General features: G+C 45.1%; 1 protein-coding gene across 2 annotated transcripts; it reads left to right on the top strand.

Moving 5' to 3' along the window:
- The first annotated feature begins 3,613 nt into the window (after positions 1 to 3,613).
- On the top strand, positions 3,614 to 11,877 carry SGK1 (serum/glucocorticoid regulated kinase 1). Of its 2 annotated transcripts, none has more exons than XM_083858004.1 (12): positions 3,614 to 3,934; positions 6,395 to 6,470; positions 6,907 to 6,982; positions 7,405 to 7,509; positions 7,960 to 8,043; positions 8,146 to 8,277; positions 8,562 to 8,674; positions 8,874 to 8,997; positions 9,341 to 9,436; positions 9,550 to 9,705; positions 9,814 to 9,903; positions 10,634 to 11,877. In XM_083858004.1, exons 1-12 carry the CDS (start codon positions 3,697 to 3,699, stop codon positions 10,799 to 10,801), a joined length of 1,458 nt encoding a protein of 485 aa, XP_083714130.1. In that variant the 5' UTR covers positions 3,614 to 3,696; the 3' UTR covers positions 10,802 to 11,877. The 2 variants fall into 2 exon arrangements, with proteins under 2 accessions (XP_083714130.1, XP_083714131.1); XM_083858005.1 differs by lacking the exon at positions 3,614 to 3,934 and adding an exon at positions 6,149 to 6,301.
- The last annotated feature ends 6,221 nt before the right edge of the window (positions 11,878 to 18,098 follow it).

Here is an 18,098-nt window from a genome sequence, read left to right on the forward strand (position 1 = left end):
GCTTAAAGAGATCTTTTCTTTTAAGATAATGAGCTGCTGCTGCTGATAATCATGATGATGGGGGTTTTGTATACACATAAAGGACATTGAGATATCATGGTCGACAACATCCAGTGGAACACTAGATGAAGAGATAAGGGAAAAGGAGATGACCCCATAGCTAAGTTAGTTCAGCTGACAATTGTTTTTCATCTATTTCATGCAAGATATGCAAGGAAATATGTTCAGATTATGTCCTTGATGGAAAATGCCCAAATGACGTTCTGCTATTATCCTTTAAAAATTAAACTTTTGGAAGAAAAAAACTGAGTGCAAGAGTCAGCCGACAGTATATGTTTACACTGTTTATTCTGGAACTCCTCACATAAGGCTGCCTTGTGACCAAAGGAAACCAGCAGACTGAACTCATGGCATCACTAAGAATGTTCATTTTTCTCATTACTTGTTTTTCATCACTTTTCCATCATATGTTTTCACCTCCTTTTCCATACTAGCACTATTCAGTTCTGATAAGACCGGATTTTGTGCAGTCACAGCACATTAAAGTTCATAATACCAATAATGAATTTAAATATCTGTCATCCAATGCGGTTTTATGAGAACCCTAAGCTAGACAGACTACACAATATTGCAAGGACTTTTATTAACCTTGGGGTGGCACACTCCCAGGAAGACACACTCAGAGGAAGGCACACAAATAGGGTTTTTCTGCAGTCATCCCTCCCTAACTGCTACAGGCTGAAATACCTGCAACATTTACTCATAAAGTCTCAGTGACAACAACTGCGTTAGACTCAAATCCATGCGCTGGAACTAAAATGGAGGTCAGGGTACTGTTTATCAGCTATTTTAACTGGAGGTCAGTTCATCTAAAGAATGCTGTAATTTTCCACTGGTTTCTACAAGGATGGGAATTACTTTTTTTCTCAGCACAGCCCTGCATCACTCTGTGATCCTGTGAGCATAATCCCTTGGCACTAAAGCCTCTTATTGACAATGCAGTAAACCTGCTCTGTAAGCATCAGAAAAGGGAAATAAAAGATGCACCAAATTTGTATTTGACAAAATATGACACTGAAATCAATTAGATGTTTCCAGATCAGTAGGGGCTTCAGTCAATAAACCTCCTGTCAAAACAATGTCTAGCAGACTTGTTGACAGCATTCAAAAGCTCCTGATTTAAAATTTCTGTCGTTAAAGCTGTTACTCAGTTCCTTATCTGTTTGCTGCTACTCATAGACATCATTTGTGGGGGCAGCCTGAAGGTCTCGACTGAGAGTTTTGGCTGTTGAACATGAAACTTAATTACAAGGTCGGAGACTTGTTTGTTCAGGAAGGATTTACCAAAGGAAAATAAAAACTTCAGAGATTTTGCTTCATAAGACAGATGCTGTTAAGGAGTGCCATTGTCTTCTGTAATTGAGGGCTGTGTTGTTCCTGCAGTCCAAAGCCTGAACTTCATTTAATTAACCCAAAGCCAAATAGCGCTGAAAATATTTGCAGAATTTGAAGAAGTTTCCTTCCAGAGTTAGCCAAGTAATTCTAGGAACCTGCTGCATCCTAAGGTCTTGATTCAGCAAGATAAGTAAGCAGGAATTCATTTATTCAGCATTGAACTCATTGCCAAACTGAAGTTCAGAAGCTATTGGAGAATTGAATTCCTGAAGGATTGAGGCACTGGATTTCACATCAGACAATGAGGATCAGGACAGAATCAGAAGAGAGCTCACAGGTTCCTGTTACCATGTGGGCTGCTGAAGCCTCTGACCTTCCTGAAGGGCAAGAGGGAGAAGTTTCTGTGTGCCCTGAAAGCAGTGACCGGCAGGACTAATAACTGCCTGCCTGCCACAGATGAATAAACCCTCCAAATGGTGCAGCTTTTCTGGGGAGACAAATTTACACAGCTCAGCTACTGCTGAATGTGTTTTGAACTGCTTTGAGCAATACAGGCCCAAGCTAGTGATGCTGCTCATTCTTTAAGATAAATCAATTCACATCCCTCCTGGCAGTACTTCAGGTATGTCCCAATCTGTGTGTCAGCAGGACCTTGGGGTGACCCATACCAGTAAACCAGCATGTTGTGTCTGCTCTGGCCTCTGCCTAAGTCTCCCATGGTTCCAGCAAAGCCTCTGTTTTCCTGCATTTCTCAGGGCCTAGATGCGGGGCCCTAGGTTGCTGTCATGGTGAACAGCTTGATGAGCATCTGTTTACCTAGTGCTACTTTGACATGGAATACAGTTGCTTGGCAGAGCCAAATGCTTCACATTAGGTTACAAATAAAATCAGTTCTCTTCTTTCTTGCCAGTGAGCAGCAGTTCCCGGAGTTTTCTGAGTTGGTTAAACTCTGGTGCTAATAAAAGCATATCATGCCACTCAGAAGTGCAATGTAAGATTGTCAGAAAGTCAGTATGGGCCCAAGGTCCACACAGGTCAGTCTGGGTTACTGGGTTAGCTGGTCAGTTATCATTACCTAACATTGCATTATTACATGAGAAGGAAAGAACAGGCAACTATTCAGTGATATGCTCCAACCCATCCCTGGTTTACAGGGATTTGTGGTCCAGGAACATTTCAGATCAGACATGCTGTCCACGTAGTTAAACCTCGGGTGTTTTTTCCCTACTGATTTGTCCATCCATTCTTGAACTCATCCATTCTTTTAGAGTGTGCACATCCTGGGGCAAAGAGGTTTATAAACTTTCAATATTCTCTTTGTGGAGTCTCCCTTTCCTTTTCAATATCAGCATCTGCTTTCCTCTTTATTATTATTCATTTTGCTTGGAAAAACTCTATTTAGAATTTCATGACAGTCTGTCAATTTTTTAGGCTGAGGTAGAAGAGTAACGTGACTGTGGGACATCACTGTAATTCTTTGATTCTTTTCCTGTATTTACTTTTTAACTGTACAGCCCTAAGCCATTGTCTATACAATTTTTTGATGCAATTTATTGAAATGCTCTTCTATAGAACTTGGCATCTTTGATTACTTATTCCTTTCTTGCGTTCTCTCATGCCTTTCAACTGTTGAGGCTTGTAAAGAAAAGTTTTAAAACGCAACTTTAGACACCCCGGGCTTTGGAGAAACCCAGTTCATCAGCTTAAAAAGCTGCAGTAATTTCAACTAATAAAATAATTGGTCCCTTGGGTGGCATTCCTCCCTTGCACGTTACCATCGGTGCTGCGAGGCACCTCGAGCAGGGGGGGGGCAGCGGGATCGGGCAGGTGTGTGTGCCGCACGGGGGGACAGCGGCTCCCGCTTGGGGCGCGGCCGGGGGTGCGCGGCGCCGGCCCGGGCGGTGGCGGGCGGCGGGCGGGGAGCGGAGCCGGGGCGCTGCCGGCGGAAGGCGCGGGGTGCCAGGTCGGAACGGGGCGCCGGTCCCTCCCCGGCGCTATCCGGCGGGCGGGGAAGCCCGGCCGGCAGCCGCATCCCCGAGCGAGCTCCCCGTGTGTGCCGAGCCGTGTGTGCGCCGCCGCTCCCCCCGCCCCGGCCGGGCCGGGCCGGCGTGGGCAGCACAAGCTTCCGTGGGGCAGGGCCGGCCCCGGCCGGCAGGTCAGGGAGGGCCGGAGCGGCCCCCCCGCCCCGCTCCGCCCGTGCGTGTGTTTGTGTGCGCGCCGATTACTGTAATTTGGAAGGGTGATGTTGCAACGGGGCAGAGTGTGCGGGGCGGCCCGTGCTGAACTTTATAACGCTCCCGCATGTCCGCCGCCCTCGATATCGCGTCCATAAAGGGGTCAGCCGGAGCGCCGGCCGGCCTCGCCGCCCTCGCCGCCTCCCTCCTGCCCGCGGGCCGCCCGGCCAGGAAGGGGAGTTATCCGGGATCGCAGCAGCGGCCGGGAGCGGGAGCCCAGGCACAGCCTCCGCGCCGCCGCGCCGCGCCCTGGCTCCCGGCAGGCACCAACATGAGGGGCAAAGAGGAGAAGTCGTCCCTGAAAGGTGGGTTCGCCGCTCCGCCCTGGCCCGACAACTACTCTCCACGGGGAAAAAAAAACAACAAACCCTCCCAGCAGCCGGTCCCCGCGCAGCGATGCTCCGGGGGATACAGGCGGGTGCGGGCGGGGGAGAGCCGGGGCAGCGCTTGGCACGACCAGAGGCCGGGTGACTTGGCCAGGGCAGCGGAGCCCGTGCAGACAGGCGGACACAGAGCGGGGGCGAGGGCGCTGCTGTGGCCCGCTGGAGCGGGGGCGCTTGCGGGCGGCGGTGTCAGCCTCTGCAGAACTGCGGGTGGGATTTGCTGTACACTGCCCGGGGCTGGGAACCGCTTACAACTGTGCACAGCGGGCAGGAACGTGCCGGGGGACATCGTCCTTAGCCTGGAGATGCCAGAGATTTTGTTGACCCTCAGTTGTGGATCTCGAGTGGTTTTTAACAGCAGTACTCTGAAAACAGTACGAAGGGGCAGAGAAAACTGTCCGCGTCTCTTTCAATCTATCAAGCGGGGTTTTTTTGAGGATAGTTTTGAACCCCATACTTTATTGTGAGAATGTTTTGTTCTCCACTTAGATTGAGTGGCAGTTTCTGTGTGCAACAGTGCGAGGAAAGCCACAAGTGGGAGAAGCCAGAGCCCCGCCAGCTGCAGCCCGCATTTCCTTGCTTCTCCCGTCGCCGCTTCCTTCCCTGGCGCCGGCTCCCTTCCCCTTCCCGCACCGGGACGGCGGGGCCGGGCCAGGGCGCCTTGCTCCGGGAAGGGCACCGGAGGCTCGGAGCGCAGCTGCCAATCCTCCCTCTTTGCTTTTTCCCTTTGCAGCGCTTTTTAAAGACCCGTGCCCAGCTCGCAGGGGTCTCTCTCTTCTCCAGGTCAACCCTGTTGTTGTTGAGGGTGAGCTGCTGCCTTTGACGGCCGCTGTGCTGCGCGCTCGCCATCCCCCGCCGAGGCGCTGGGAACGGGCGGCTGCCAAGGGATGCCGCCCAGCGGCCGCCAGTGCTTCAGGGGTACAGCGAAAAAAGAAAAATAGAGTAAAAAGACGGTCTCCGGGCGGGGGGAGGACGGGGGCAGGTTGCAGCTGGAGCCGCTGGCCGCGGCCCAGCCGTTCGCTCGTTCGTTCGCTCGCACAGCGGGGCGAGACACGCGCACCGATAACGCCCCGTCGGGTGGAAAGTTCCAGCCGCCCGTAGGGCCAGGAGCTCGGCACCCCCCGGACGGGCCTGGCACGGGTGCCAGGGCTGCGAGCGGGGATGCGGCCCGGCAGGGGAGCCTGGCGGAGGGCCCTGCTACACCTCCCCCGACTGCATCCCTTCACCTTGGGCTTCGTGCATGCCCCAGCGCCCCTGTGCCCCCGGCGTGCCCGCATGGAAGCGACTGAGCCATTAAATCCTGAGTACACGGTGTTCCCAAATGACCGTGTACAGTAAAAACAAAATCTCCAGAGCGGGGCTGTTTCCCTATTTTTTTTTTTTTTTTTCACCTCCGTTACTGCACTTGTCCATCCCTCGGTGATCTCCCCACCTTTTCTAGAAGCAGATTTCTGCTCTCTCCTCCAAGTTCAGGGAACGGATTATTTTTTCCTCCCCTGTTGTTTCCCTTTTTAGCATTAAAAAATACTTCCATTTTTTTTCCCTTTTCCTTTTAGTTATGTCCCAGCCAGGATCAGGGCAGTGCACCGAAGGGACGTTTGTTTGTTTTATTGAAAACCGGGCAGGAAATTTTGTTCTTGTGAGTCACTGCGGCTCCTTGAGGGAAACGTCAGCGCCCCTTATCGCCGCTCAGCCGCTGTGGCGGCACCGGGAGCGGACGCGGCTGCGGGGTCCTGGGGGGACACCCACACTCTCGGAAGAGTTGGTAGCCATAAAGACAGAGCCACATTTCATAACAGTAAAAGAAGTAGGGCCGGATTAAAAAAAAGGAGGGAGGGGAGAGAAGGGAGAGGGAGAGCCGGGGAAACGGGAGTTTGCTGTAAAGGAAGAAAAAAGGGATTTGATGCGTTTGCCTATGGATGCTCGACATCCTGAGGCAAAGGTACTGTGGGGGGGCTCCCCTGAGGGTTGCGCCCAAGGTGGGGAGGTGGTAAAGTCAGCGACGATTGCCTTCCCGTCCCACCCCCGACGTCCCCCGAGGCGGCACTGGCCGCCCCCAAAGGACTGGAGGGGGCGCGATCGTCCCCGCCCCGCCCCGGGCCCGCCCATCGCCGCCGCCACTTAAACACCGTCGGGGCTGCGCCCAGTCAGTGCCGTGCTGGGAGCTGGTGGTGCTGTGGGCTTGCTGTTTATCTTCATCTCTCTTCGAAATGACCGTGAAAGCAGCTGAGGCGTCTGGTCCTACCTTGACTTACTCGAAGATGAGGGGCATGGTGGCCATCCTCATCGGTGAGCGGCGTCCGGACTTCTTCCAAGATGCTCAAGGGCTGTGGTTTCTCTGTCAGGATGGCTTAACGATTTTGTTTCTCTTTTGCTTTATAGCTTTCATGAAGCAGAGAAGAATGGGACTAAACGACTTCATTCAGAAGATAGCCACCAACTCCTATGCATGCAAGCAGTAAGTATCAGAAGTTTTGGGGCGATTTCAGTCAGAAGAATCACTAGATATTGGGAGATCTAGTTTAAAATTAACGTTTGTTTACTGTAATTCCTCCGGCATTACTGTTACGGAAGAGTTTATTTGTCTTGTTGAGGTGTTACTCACTTAGCAACAATCTCTGTGAGCTGAGTTTGGGATAAATAAGTTAGAGGAGATCAGTAGTGACTAGTCCCTATTATGTGCCTTACTTAGAGTATAAATAAGTTTCTTTGTATGACGGAACTCACTGCCGCTAGAAAAAATTTACTCCGTAAATTGAATAGACTGTTTTGGTTGCCTTCTGTAGTAGCTCAACCAGAACTCCTCTTCTGCGATACGTGCTTGCCCTCTGGTGGAAAGATCTGCCTGCTGCTCCTGGTAACTCTCCTAATCATGTGTGCTCTTATCCTTGCAGCCCTGAAGTTCAGTCTATCTTGAAAATCTCTCAGCCTCAAGAGCCTGAACTTATGAATGCTAATCCTTCTCCTCCGGTAAGTAGATTTTACCTTGTGACGTTTTTAGAACATCAATTGAGCCACTAATAGAAGTGTAGCGAATTTAGCATCATGAGTGTTGCATTAGTGCATCTCACAGCACACTAATGTAAACGAGAAAGAGTAATAGGGTTAGGCTGAAACTTCTGCTGTGTCAAACACGAAAAAGAAACGTTTAAAAAGTGTTACTTCATTATGGAATGTGCCTAAGACTTCAACAAGCACTTCTAAGTAAGCTATTGTTGTTAGACTCTTCATAGGCAGTACCTATTAGTTTAAGATATCTGTTAGAGATTAAGTTGGAGTGGCAATAATAATCTTTATTTTCAACGTCACTTCATTTATGTTTTTAAAAAACAAATTGTTGGGACTCTCACTGCTGAACTGTTAATGAATGTGGTTTCTGTTTATTTTTCTAGCCCAGTCCTTCACAGCAAATAAATCTCGGCCCATCATCCAACCCACATGCCAAACCATCAGACTTTCATTTCTTAAAAGTGATTGGAAAAGGCAGTTTTGGAAAGGTAAGCGTAACTTTTTTTTTTTTAAATTTAAATTTATTTACTCTTGAGCTCTTCCGTGAAATACCGGAGAATGGGTTTAGTACTGCCTTTGGTGAATGGTGGTCACTTAAACCAAACCTGAGCCCATTCTGATGTCCAGTGCAGGGAGAGGGAGCAGGGGCGTGCATTTGAATGAGTCATAAAAGAGTCAGAGAATTCCGTTCACTAATTCTGGGAAGAACAGATATGCTTTGCTTTTGGAAGAAAAAGAAACTAGACGTAATTTCTTTGGGCTAGATTAATCTGCCAGAATGGTAACAGTGTCAGGCATGTCCTGCAAAGGGCTTGCACACTGAACCAGAGGGATGTGGCAGTGCTCAGCAGCTAACGTAAGGGCTTGTTGATGGTTGTGTTTACAAGTTGGTCTGTATTTCAGTATTGCTCAGTTCTGGAATTTTTCTGCATTTTCAGGTCCTCCTTGCACGGCATAAGGCAGAAGAGCAGTTCTATGCTGTTAAAGTCCTGCAGAAAAAAGCAATCCTGAAGAAGAAGGAAGTAAGTTGCCCTTCATAATGCCATTGCAATGTCCATCAAAAACATTTTTACTGCTACTATTAAGCAAGTGTACTAAATATTAACGATTTCTGACGTTTTCAGGAGAAGCACATTATGTCAGAACGCAATGTCCTGCTGAAAAATGTGAAACACCCCTTCCTGGTTGGGCTTCACTTTTCCTTCCAAACTGCAGACAAATTGTATTTTGTCCTGGACTACATCAATGGTGGAGAGGTAAGCAGAAAGAAAATTAAATAGTATTTCCTATTATGTGCATGGTGGTAGGGTAGACATTTTCACCCTTCCTTTTAAATACAAAAAAAGTTGCAAGGGGAAAAGTCATGGGGGAGAAGTTACTAGATTGAATGTTTCTGCCTGCCAAGTTTTGAACTACCAAAGGATCGTTAGGCCATTTCCTGCTATTGTTCTCCCTTGCTATATATGTTGAGTCTAATTAAGAGCATTGTTAAGAGGCTTTGGCGCCGTTCACAGAACTTTGTTCTCTCTGTCTCCTGTAGTTGTTCTACCATCTCCAGAGGGAGCGTTGCTTCCTGGAGCCGAGAGCCCGATTTTATGCTGCTGAAATTGCCAGTGCACTGGGCTATCTGCACTCCCTGAACATCGTTTATCGGTGAGCAGCCTTGTTCAGTTTGTTGTTCAGAAGAAAACATGTGCTTTGTTAAATAAGCATTGAAAAGTTCAGCTCAGTATGAGCTTGGAATTGCTTCTAATATTTCATTGTGGGTTAGTGAACTTCTGTAAACAGCTGCACCTAAAATATTCTCACTGCACCTCCTCTAACATTTATCTTCTTTCATCTCTTCCTACAGAGACTTGAAGCCAGAGAACATCCTGCTTGATTCCCAGGGGCACATTGTCTTGACTGACTTTGGACTCTGCAAAGAAAACATAGAGCACAATGGCACGACCTCCACCTTCTGTGGCACACCAGAGGTATGGCTGCCCTCTGGCCCCCACTCTCAGAGCAACAGCAAGAGCTGTTCTCATCAGTGAAAACTGACTTTTTCCATATGTGTGTAAGGCTGGTTACATGAGCAAGGCGCTTTATGGGCCTTCTAATACAGGGCTGACAGTGAGGATGTGTAGGACACATGGAGCTTGCTGAGCAAAAGAGAGCAGCTCTCAAGCCATTTCCCTGTTTGTAAAAATATTGTGGCTTTCCTTTAGCTTAGGTATTGCTGGGATTCAGTAAACTGCTTTCATTCATGAATGGGGAAGCTTTCTTGATTGTAAAGGTCCCTATGGCTCACATGGCTCTTTCTCTTCTCTTACACAGTATCTTGCTCCTGAAGTTCTCCATAAGCAGCCGTATGATCGGACTGTGGACTGGTGGTGCCTTGGAGCAGTCCTGTACGAGATGCTTTATGGCTTGGTAAGCAACAAATCTTTCATGACAGATCAAACTAGCTTACTCAACCTTTCCCCACAAGAAACCCCATGCCTGCCTGTCAGCCTCATTAACTCCTCCTTTTCTGCTTCCCACAGCCACCCTTCTATAGCAGGAACACTGCAGAAATGTACGACAATATCTTGAACAAACCCTTGCAGCTGAAGCCAAATATTACCAACTCGGCTAGACATCTCCTGGAAGGCCTCTTGCAGAAGGACAGGACAAAGAGACTTGGTGCCAAGGAGGACTTTGTAAGTGCAAACTGGCCAGTGCCCACATGCAGTGCGGGAGGATGACTGGGCCATACTGTTCACATTAGCTTGGGTCTGAATTAATCTTATTTTTTGCTCTCTTAACAGATGGAGATTAAGAATCACATCTTCTTCTCCCCAATTAACTGGGATGATCTCATTAATAAGAAGATTACACCCCCTTTTAACCCAAATGTGGTACGTATCACTTCTAATTATAGAGTGCATGGAGAGTGTCTTTTTACCCCTTGTCTTTGTGGGGTGCCCAGGAGCCAGGGGCAAGTGGCAGGATGGCTGTGTTTGGGGAATGCCACTTTCTTTCCTCTGCGTCTGTCCAAACAAAGTTAAAAATAGGTGGTAATTGACTTTTTGCTGATGATCCATCTAAATTTAGCTGGTTTTTTTTGTTGTTGTTGTCTCACACGATTTATTTGCATAGCAAACTTAAAATAATCCCCAGCCTCTCCATTTTATTGAAGGGGAAGTTGAAGTATAGAGAGCAAGTATCTTCCCTAGGGCATAGTTATAATTGGCTTGTCAGATATACGAACATGTAAAGTGAGGAATCAGGTTGTGGAGGTTGTTCTCCATCATTTCCTGAGCATTTTATAAACTTCATTTAATAACTAGGAGATCAAAGTCCTCTCCTGCAACCTGCTGTGTGGCAGAGTGGCATGTTTGCATTTAGCTTCTGTTGCATGAGCTTAGTGTGAGTGCAGCCATACTAAATCGAATCATCTTGTTTTTAGTGAGACAATGTGCAACAGGATACAAAAAAGGTCAAACTGTCAAAGGCTGCTAAACAGTGGGCCTGAGATGATAACACTGTGAGTCTCCGTACAAGGGTGCTTGCCTCCATGTTTGTTGAATTGAATTGCACACTCACAAAATATTTGGGTCTAAATTCCTTTTCCACCCTTTTCCACAGAGCGGCCCCAGTGACCTGCGACACTTTGATCCGGAGTTTACAGATGAACCAGTCCCTAACTCCATTGGCCAGTCCCCAGACAGCATCCTCATCACTGCCAGCGTCAAAGAAGCTGCTGAGGCTTTTTTGGGCTTCTCATATGCCCCACCCGTGGACTCTTTCTTGTGAACATTTTTCTTTTATTATTTTTTAAAAATAATAACAACTATTATTTTTATTTTTTGTTTGGCCTTCTGGTGGAACTGCCAGTTGACCAGTCACCTTGAAAGAGAATTTGCACATTTCCACCATGGCAGCTTTGCAGCCTTAATTTCAACTACACTGTTTGCTGGAAGCTTTTTTGAAGAGCACATCACTCTCTTAAATGAGCTTTACAGGCTTTTCATTTCCATTTGTTCTTCCCCCAAAGTGGTGCTGTCTCCTTGGGAAAGAAAAAACAGAGTGACTGCTGCCGTTGACTGCTACGGCAGATCGTAGGAGTAAGAACAAGCTGTTTTGTAGTCGTGCTCGAAAAGCCTCGCCTGAAGATCTATCTGAACGTGATAAGGATTTTATGAAATGTGCCTTTTTTTTCTGATGAGATCTTGTGAGCTCCAAAGCTTTCCCTGTTGCAGAGTGTGTTTCTCAGTTCATTTATGTGGGTTTACTATGTGAACAAATGGTATGCGTGTGGTCTGCGTACTACAGATGGACTTAGTTTAAAGCATCAGTGTGACACTTGCAGGATACCACAATGTGGGGCATTGTTTGTTTCTTCCATATTTGGAAGATAAATTAAGTGTAATTTTGAAATTTCTTTTGTAAATCTATACTGTCAACTAAAATTATTGAAATGGGCTCACAATTACTTGTATCCAAATGCTTGCAGAAAGCATTGCTGCTACGAAAAAAGATTTCTATTTTTAGAAAGGGTTTTTATGGACCAAAATGCCCCAGCTGCAGTCGGTCAAAGCTGTTGGTTTCTTTTTTTTTTCCTTTTTTTTTTTTTTTCCAATAGTTTAAGAGATATCATCTGTAAAATGGGCATTATTTATGGTCTTGGGGTTTGAGGGATTTTCATTCCTGATTGTATGTATTGTAAAAAAAGATCTGTACATTCAGTTGTAACTCTAGATGTATATTTAAACTTACAGACTTACTTGTAATGTATACCATCATTGTAATGTAATATAATTAACATGGTTATATGTATCATATTTTTTTGTGACCAGACCCATAGGTTTGCAGTAAAATCTTGAAAAATACTTCTATAAACTCTGTCTTATTTTAAAACAAAGGTTTTAGCAAGATTTTTAAAAATAATTAAAAATAAATCCAAGCTGCCAATCAGCTAAGATAATTTTGCTTAGGCGTGTAATGGTTATTCCATCAAACTGCACCCATACAAGTCTTAATATGGATACAACTTGGCAAAGTGCATGGATACAACTTGGTCTTCCAACTGTGGGTGTTAGGGGTGGTTGTGTATCAGTGTGGGCGTTCTTTCGTGGCACGAATGCTCCCATTTCCCCAAAATGAGTTTCTCTGCCTCAAGCAAAGTGAAGGTACTGCTCTCTGGTGTGGACAAAGCACAGCTACACTTGAATTATGTCCTTAGGTAACAAAGAGGTGTTTTAGCACGATGTTACAGACATACAGTAGAAAAAGGTTATCATGAGACTGATGGAAACACTCCCTATTGGGAGTCCATTCTGGAGTATCTAACCTTGCTGCTGTGATGTGGGGCAGTGTACTGTACCCTGAGTTTACCAGTGTTCCAAAAATCTATTCAGGAGCTGGGTTTCACCCACTGATCATATGCTTGGAGCTGGGGTAAAAACTTAAAAAAAAATTATTTAAAACTGTTAAATATTTTTTTATTACTAAGTTTTAGTACCAGAGACTTCTGGCCAAGAAGTAAGATAACCACTTCTTCTGGAGTGATCCTATTCAGTCTCTTTTGTGTGGTGATGGATGACTTTTTTTCTCTGAGGAACTGAGAATCTGCACCTTCTTAACAGCTCCCATTATCCATAGGGTATTTCAGTTGGTGATCTTAGCAATTCTGAGAATCCAGATGAGCAGTTGCTGAGAAAAGTTGGACAGTCAAATGTTGCTCAGGCTGCAGCGATAACAACAGTGTAAGCAAATCTCTAATAGGGGTGGTATTTCTGTTCATTACATTTCTGCGATAAAAGCCTGCAGTAATTTTCCAGCTTTTATTATCCATTCAATGCAGGAACAGAAAAACGTGTATGGCTTTAGCTATAAACTGTTTCTAGGAGACCACACTCAGAGCTGAAAATGCTAATTTATAGCAGCCGAGAAACCTTTCAGATCCTGTTATTATCTGAAAGAGATGCAGTCACCTTTCCCTCAAACTCCCAACAAACTCCCATAATAAACTCCAAATAACTCTTTGAATAGTGTACTGACAGGCTCTGCAAAGCCTTCCACTGCTATAATGTTCTTGAAACATCTTTTTTGCCGATGACTTGTAGGCTAGAGATGATAAAAAATATAGTGCTAATTTGTCTCTACAGAAAATGAAACTGTACTTGCTAAGCAACGGAGCTGTGCATACACATTATCTTTGCTTCACATTTCCAGTCATGGGCAAGGTGCTGCGTGCAGATACACGAGCAGAGAACTGCAGCCCCAGGGTAACAGATCATTAAACACCGCCTATCGTTTTCAAGGGAAAAAACCCCACTGGAGTAATTAATAACAAAGAAGTATAAAACTTCAGCAACTCAAAGGTGTACATCATGTGCTTTTCATCTCTGCCAAGATGTAGGGTATTATTTTAATGAGTTCCTTTTAAAAAACAATGTCTGATTGTAATTCTAACTGTTCTACCATGCGTAGGCTTATTATACTGCTGCTGCTTTCTGCAAAAGTCTGCAACTGCTAGCAATGAATATTCAACTCATGCTGCCTCAAATGTTTGGTGTAAAAAAAAGGAAAAAGTTGTCCATGATTTTAATCTCACTGATTCTGATGTATTACAGTCATGCCTGTAGGGAGAATCTGTGGAAGTGAGCTGGGTTTTGGGTTGGTTGTTTTGTTTGTTTTATGGAATTCCATGTCTATGAGGTCTGTATTTCCTTCAGAGAAATTCTCTGCACTGAGAAGCAAAGGGCTAGGATTCCTGAAATCACAGGTGACATAGGTGTTATGAGCTATTTTGACTTAAGGCCTGAATCTGTAGTTTAATTTCACTCATTTGTAAAATGGAAGTAGTCATCACACTTTCTGCTGGTGGCAATGTTGTAACCACCAGCAACCTGGATAGCTTTATTTAGCAGAATGGTCAATGCAACTAAACTTCAAACACTTATTATATTGTACTCTGCATAGCAAGCATGTTTGGGCTTTCATATGCTCTTTGGGTGGAATATATTGATAATACATGCAAAAAAATTTAAATACGTAAATGCAGATATCTCACGTGGTTTAGTAGTATGTGCTACTTATCTCTGTGTGCCAAAAGCTATGAACCATTTCAGGAGCCTTAGAGAGATAAGAGAAACTTCTTAGTGACTATTTTTTCTTGTGCTCCTTATACTCAGCAGGCTGGAGGACAGACTGGGATCACAAGCAAATTAAGCAGGAGGTCCCTGTCTCTCCCCACAAAAATTATTGAAAAGCAGTTTTTGCCCACCCTCTGTAGTCTTATAACGGAGCCTGGAGAAATTAATGAAAAGAAAAAGCAAGATTCTAGTACAGTCTTGTATGTCTAGTGAAGCATTTCTGCAGAGAGGTGCTAAAAATGAGGGATGCTGCTCAGAAAAGAGCTTTGGCTAGTGGCCCTAATTCAGCATCTTACCTGGGCTACCTAAGGGTAGGCGACATGAATCTGGGCCCATCTGGACTCTTCAGAGAAGAGAAATGAAAAATTGCACAACATTATGCTCCTATTTAACTGCAGTAGCAGATCTACAGATGTTTATGCCGTTCCATGTGGCTGTAGTTACCTTGCTAGGGCTGGTGTGACAGCTGACAGTAAAGACGCTTTCCATCGCTCCCCACAGGTGCAGTTCCTGCTGTTAGGGCCTACATTGCAAGATGGGGATAAAATTTTCCACGCTGGCTAGGCCTGATTATGGAAAATTTCTGCAAAAATGCTTCCAAAACATTCCAAAAACGAGGGAAAAAAAAATCTGAAAAGGAAAGCTTCAAGCAATTAATACAGATATGTACAGAAAATTGTGTATACACAATTTTCCAGCAATCGCTTGAGAGTCAGGTCAGGCTCCGAAAAGCTTTCTTGAAGAGACTGAAGTGTGGCAGCTTCTGGCTTTCCTGCACAGGGACAGAGGGCACTGCAGTGACAGTGTATGGTCCCATGAGTGTCTGTGTGGCACCTGGAGCGGTGTGAGGCCGGTTTTGCAGCCGCAGAGGGAGCGGGCTGTGCTGCGGCCCGGGCCGAGGGCGACACCCCGCGGTGTCCCCGGGCAGCGCCCGGATCCGAGGGGAGAAGGGGGGACAAGCCGGGCTGGGGGAGCTGTCGGCGCTCAGGAGCAGGAGGCAGCCCCTCTGGGAAATGGTGTCCTCCTCCTGCACCTGCGTGAGCCATTGGTTCAAGCTGATGCCGGGAGAGGGGCAGGAGCGGTGTCACAGCTCCGGTTCCTCTTGCAGACAGGCATCTGGTTATGACAGAGGGGCTGCGTGCCTGGAGTTGTGCAGGCCTCACTGAGTCCAGGTTTCCTTGTCAGGTTCAGTCTTCCTTGTAGCATCCCCGTCTGGACTCATCTGCCTCTGAGAAGCACCAGGCTAACAGAGGAGTTCCCTCCGGAGTGTTTTTTGGTGCCTGGATTGCCGGCTGCTGCAATGGATGCTGCCTCTCTCCTGCAGCAGGAGGGATTAGCAGCTCCAGGCAAGAAGAACACTGCACTGTGTCCACGGCTCCTCCAGCAGGTCTTTATTTGGAAAGGTCGGACTATTTAGGAAATGGTCCACAGCCTTGGCCTGTTTATTTGGTAGGGATCTGTTCCCTGCACTCACTCCCCATGAGTGAGGATGCAAAGCTCAGGACTCTGTGGATAGTCTCTCCCATGCTGATGAGGAGGAGATATTCCACAGTTCAGGCCATCTTTTATGAATGTAATATATGAAGCACACAAATAAGTGGTTTATAGGATAAGGCCTAAGCTTTCTTAGACTTTATCCTGCTTTCTCAGTTCTTGTAAACATCCTTCCCTCTGCACTTTAGAGTCTATACTTATGATTGGTCTCTGTGGTTTGGCATTGAGGTTTTCTACACTTGTACAGAAAATCTATATACTTACTTTTGAAATCTCTAGAAATATATCTATACTTTTGTAAAGAAGTAATATTCTTTATAGTTTACTGGAGAGTAGAAATCTAGCATACAGCCCTATGTATCTTCAAAAATATATTGTAAATCAGTCAGTTGCCATTTTTGCTTTTCTCAGGGAAATAAATTTATTACTTCAGGTAAATGCATATACTGCTCTAAAGACAGCTGTACAACTAATGTCTCCTGAAGTACAGAGTATATGCCAAACAGGCTAGCTTCTTCCTGAGAACTGCTCTATATCTATTCAATTATAGATGGAAAAAATAGCCTTTGTATGGATTTGAACGGAAGTAATATATACCATACAACCACAGTTAATGACGGATTGTGCTGAAGTGAACACTGAAATAAAAAATAAGAATGATGGGACCTAGCTTTTCTGAAGGTTCAAAATAATCCATATACTCCTTTTAAATAATGACCATGAGTCTGTGGGATGTGCTTAATTGGCTAATGCAAAAGAGGATCTCAAATGTGACTTATGTTTCCAGATTTGGGTCCAAACTTTCTCTGTATTCCAGAATCAGTTTGGCTTCAGGTTTGTACTAAGGTTATATTTTACTGCTGTGCTGTGTGAATTTACTGTGTGAATGATAAATTTGCGGACTTGTAAGAACTATTCCTGCTTAATAAGAGATTATCTACTTATTAATTTTTCTACTCTGAGTATGGAATATCATCTCACTGAGAGACATTGTGCCACATGTCAGTTAACAGTCTATGGCAAAGTTAATTAAATCATACCTGTTGATCAGTATGGGTGAGACCTGACCCATAGTCTCTCTTTACAGTGACTTTCCTGATACCCAGAGAGAGAAAGTGATCTCACTTGTCTTAAACAAACATATTGGGTGCTCTGGAGGGGATGATTTCTTTCCATTGCCTATAAATGGATTTTTCAGTGACTTGTAAATGCAGTTGCTTGAAACAGATTTTTCCTCCCTCTCAGATGATCATTCAGCATGTGCATGTTTTGCTCACTATCTATGTGTGTTTAGCAGATCACATCCTAGGCACATGGGATTGATATCAAAAGACATGGAACTAACTGGAAATTATGCAGCTCACTGGGGAGTTGAAGTATTTTACCTCTGCAGATGCCGATAAGCCCTGCAAGCAATTAAAAATATTTAGCAGAGAAAAACTGTATTTGTTTAAAACATGACTGCAAGCTGGAAGAAGGCTTAACAGATTTGACAATCAGCTTCCAAAGCATGGATTTTTAAATTAAGGTTTACAGATAACTAGTGATATACTGCTCCTTATTTTGTGGCCACTACAAAGAAGTATTTCAGCAGCTGACAACAAGGCCATGAGAAGTAGAACAAGCAGCCTATAAAATGGAAAGTGCTGGAGAAGAAATATGAAAAGAAAAAAAAAAAGAAAAAAGGTTTTATTATTTCTAAAATACTTATCACTTTGGATATCTGCCCTGTCATATATTAACAATTAATAATGCATAATTTCATCTGTTGTCATGTTGCCATCATGCACAGTATTATGACAGGTAATGGCAAAGAACTGAAAATAGATGAGACATTGAGATACTCCATTAGAAAATCAGCAGAGTAGTTCTTGTGTGAAACACTGCCAGGATCTACAGGGAGTCATACTAAATCATGTAAACCTGCAAACCATTTTTTCGTATAACATGAGAACATCAATAGCAGAGCCATTCAGCTGGCATGAGTCAAACAAAACATTTGAAGGGGGCCTGTTACCATCTGGGTCAAAAATAATTCACCAACTGTTCATGCTAAAATACTGCAGTTAGTCACTCTGAGCTAGATTTTAGAGCCTTGCAACACACAAAGCCCACAGCATATTCACTCCACTGGGGCAGTTTACATGAATAGAAGTTAATGCTGGTGAGTACCTGGTCTACTGCTGCGTCTACTGTAGCTCCTGCTGATACATTCTGATGTGTATTTTTCATAAAATCATATAATCACAGAATGCTTTGGGTTAGAAGAGAACTTAAAGATCATCTAGTTCCAACCTTCCTGCCATGGGCAGGGACACCTTCCACTAGACCAGGTTGCTCTGGGCCCCATTCAACATGGCTGTGAATATTTTCAGGGATGGGGCATCCACAGCTTCTCTGAGCAACTTCCTCCAGTGCCTTACCACCCTCATAGTAAGGAGTTACGTATTTGCTTTTTT

Source organism: Zosterops lateralis (assembly GCF_965231275.1).
Source record: "Zosterops lateralis genome assembly, chromosome: 3".
In the NCBI taxonomy this organism is placed as follows: Eukaryota; Metazoa; Chordata; class Aves; order Passeriformes; family Zosteropidae; genus Zosterops; species Zosterops lateralis.

Bases quoted from the DNA above. Each gene is read 5' to 3' on its own strand.
- SGK1 (XM_083858004.1), top strand. From the start codon at position 3,697: ATGTCCGCCGCCCTCGATATCGCGTCCATAAAGGGGTCAGCCGGAGCG. The intron at 7,510-7,959 runs GTAAGCGTAACT...CTGCATTTTCAG, and splicing joins GAAAAGGCAGTTTTGGAAAG to GTCCTCCTTGCACGGCATAA. The intron at 8,278-8,561 runs GTAAGCAGAAAG...TGTCTCCTGTAG, and splicing joins ACTACATCAATGGTGGAGAG to TTGTTCTACCATCTCCAGAG.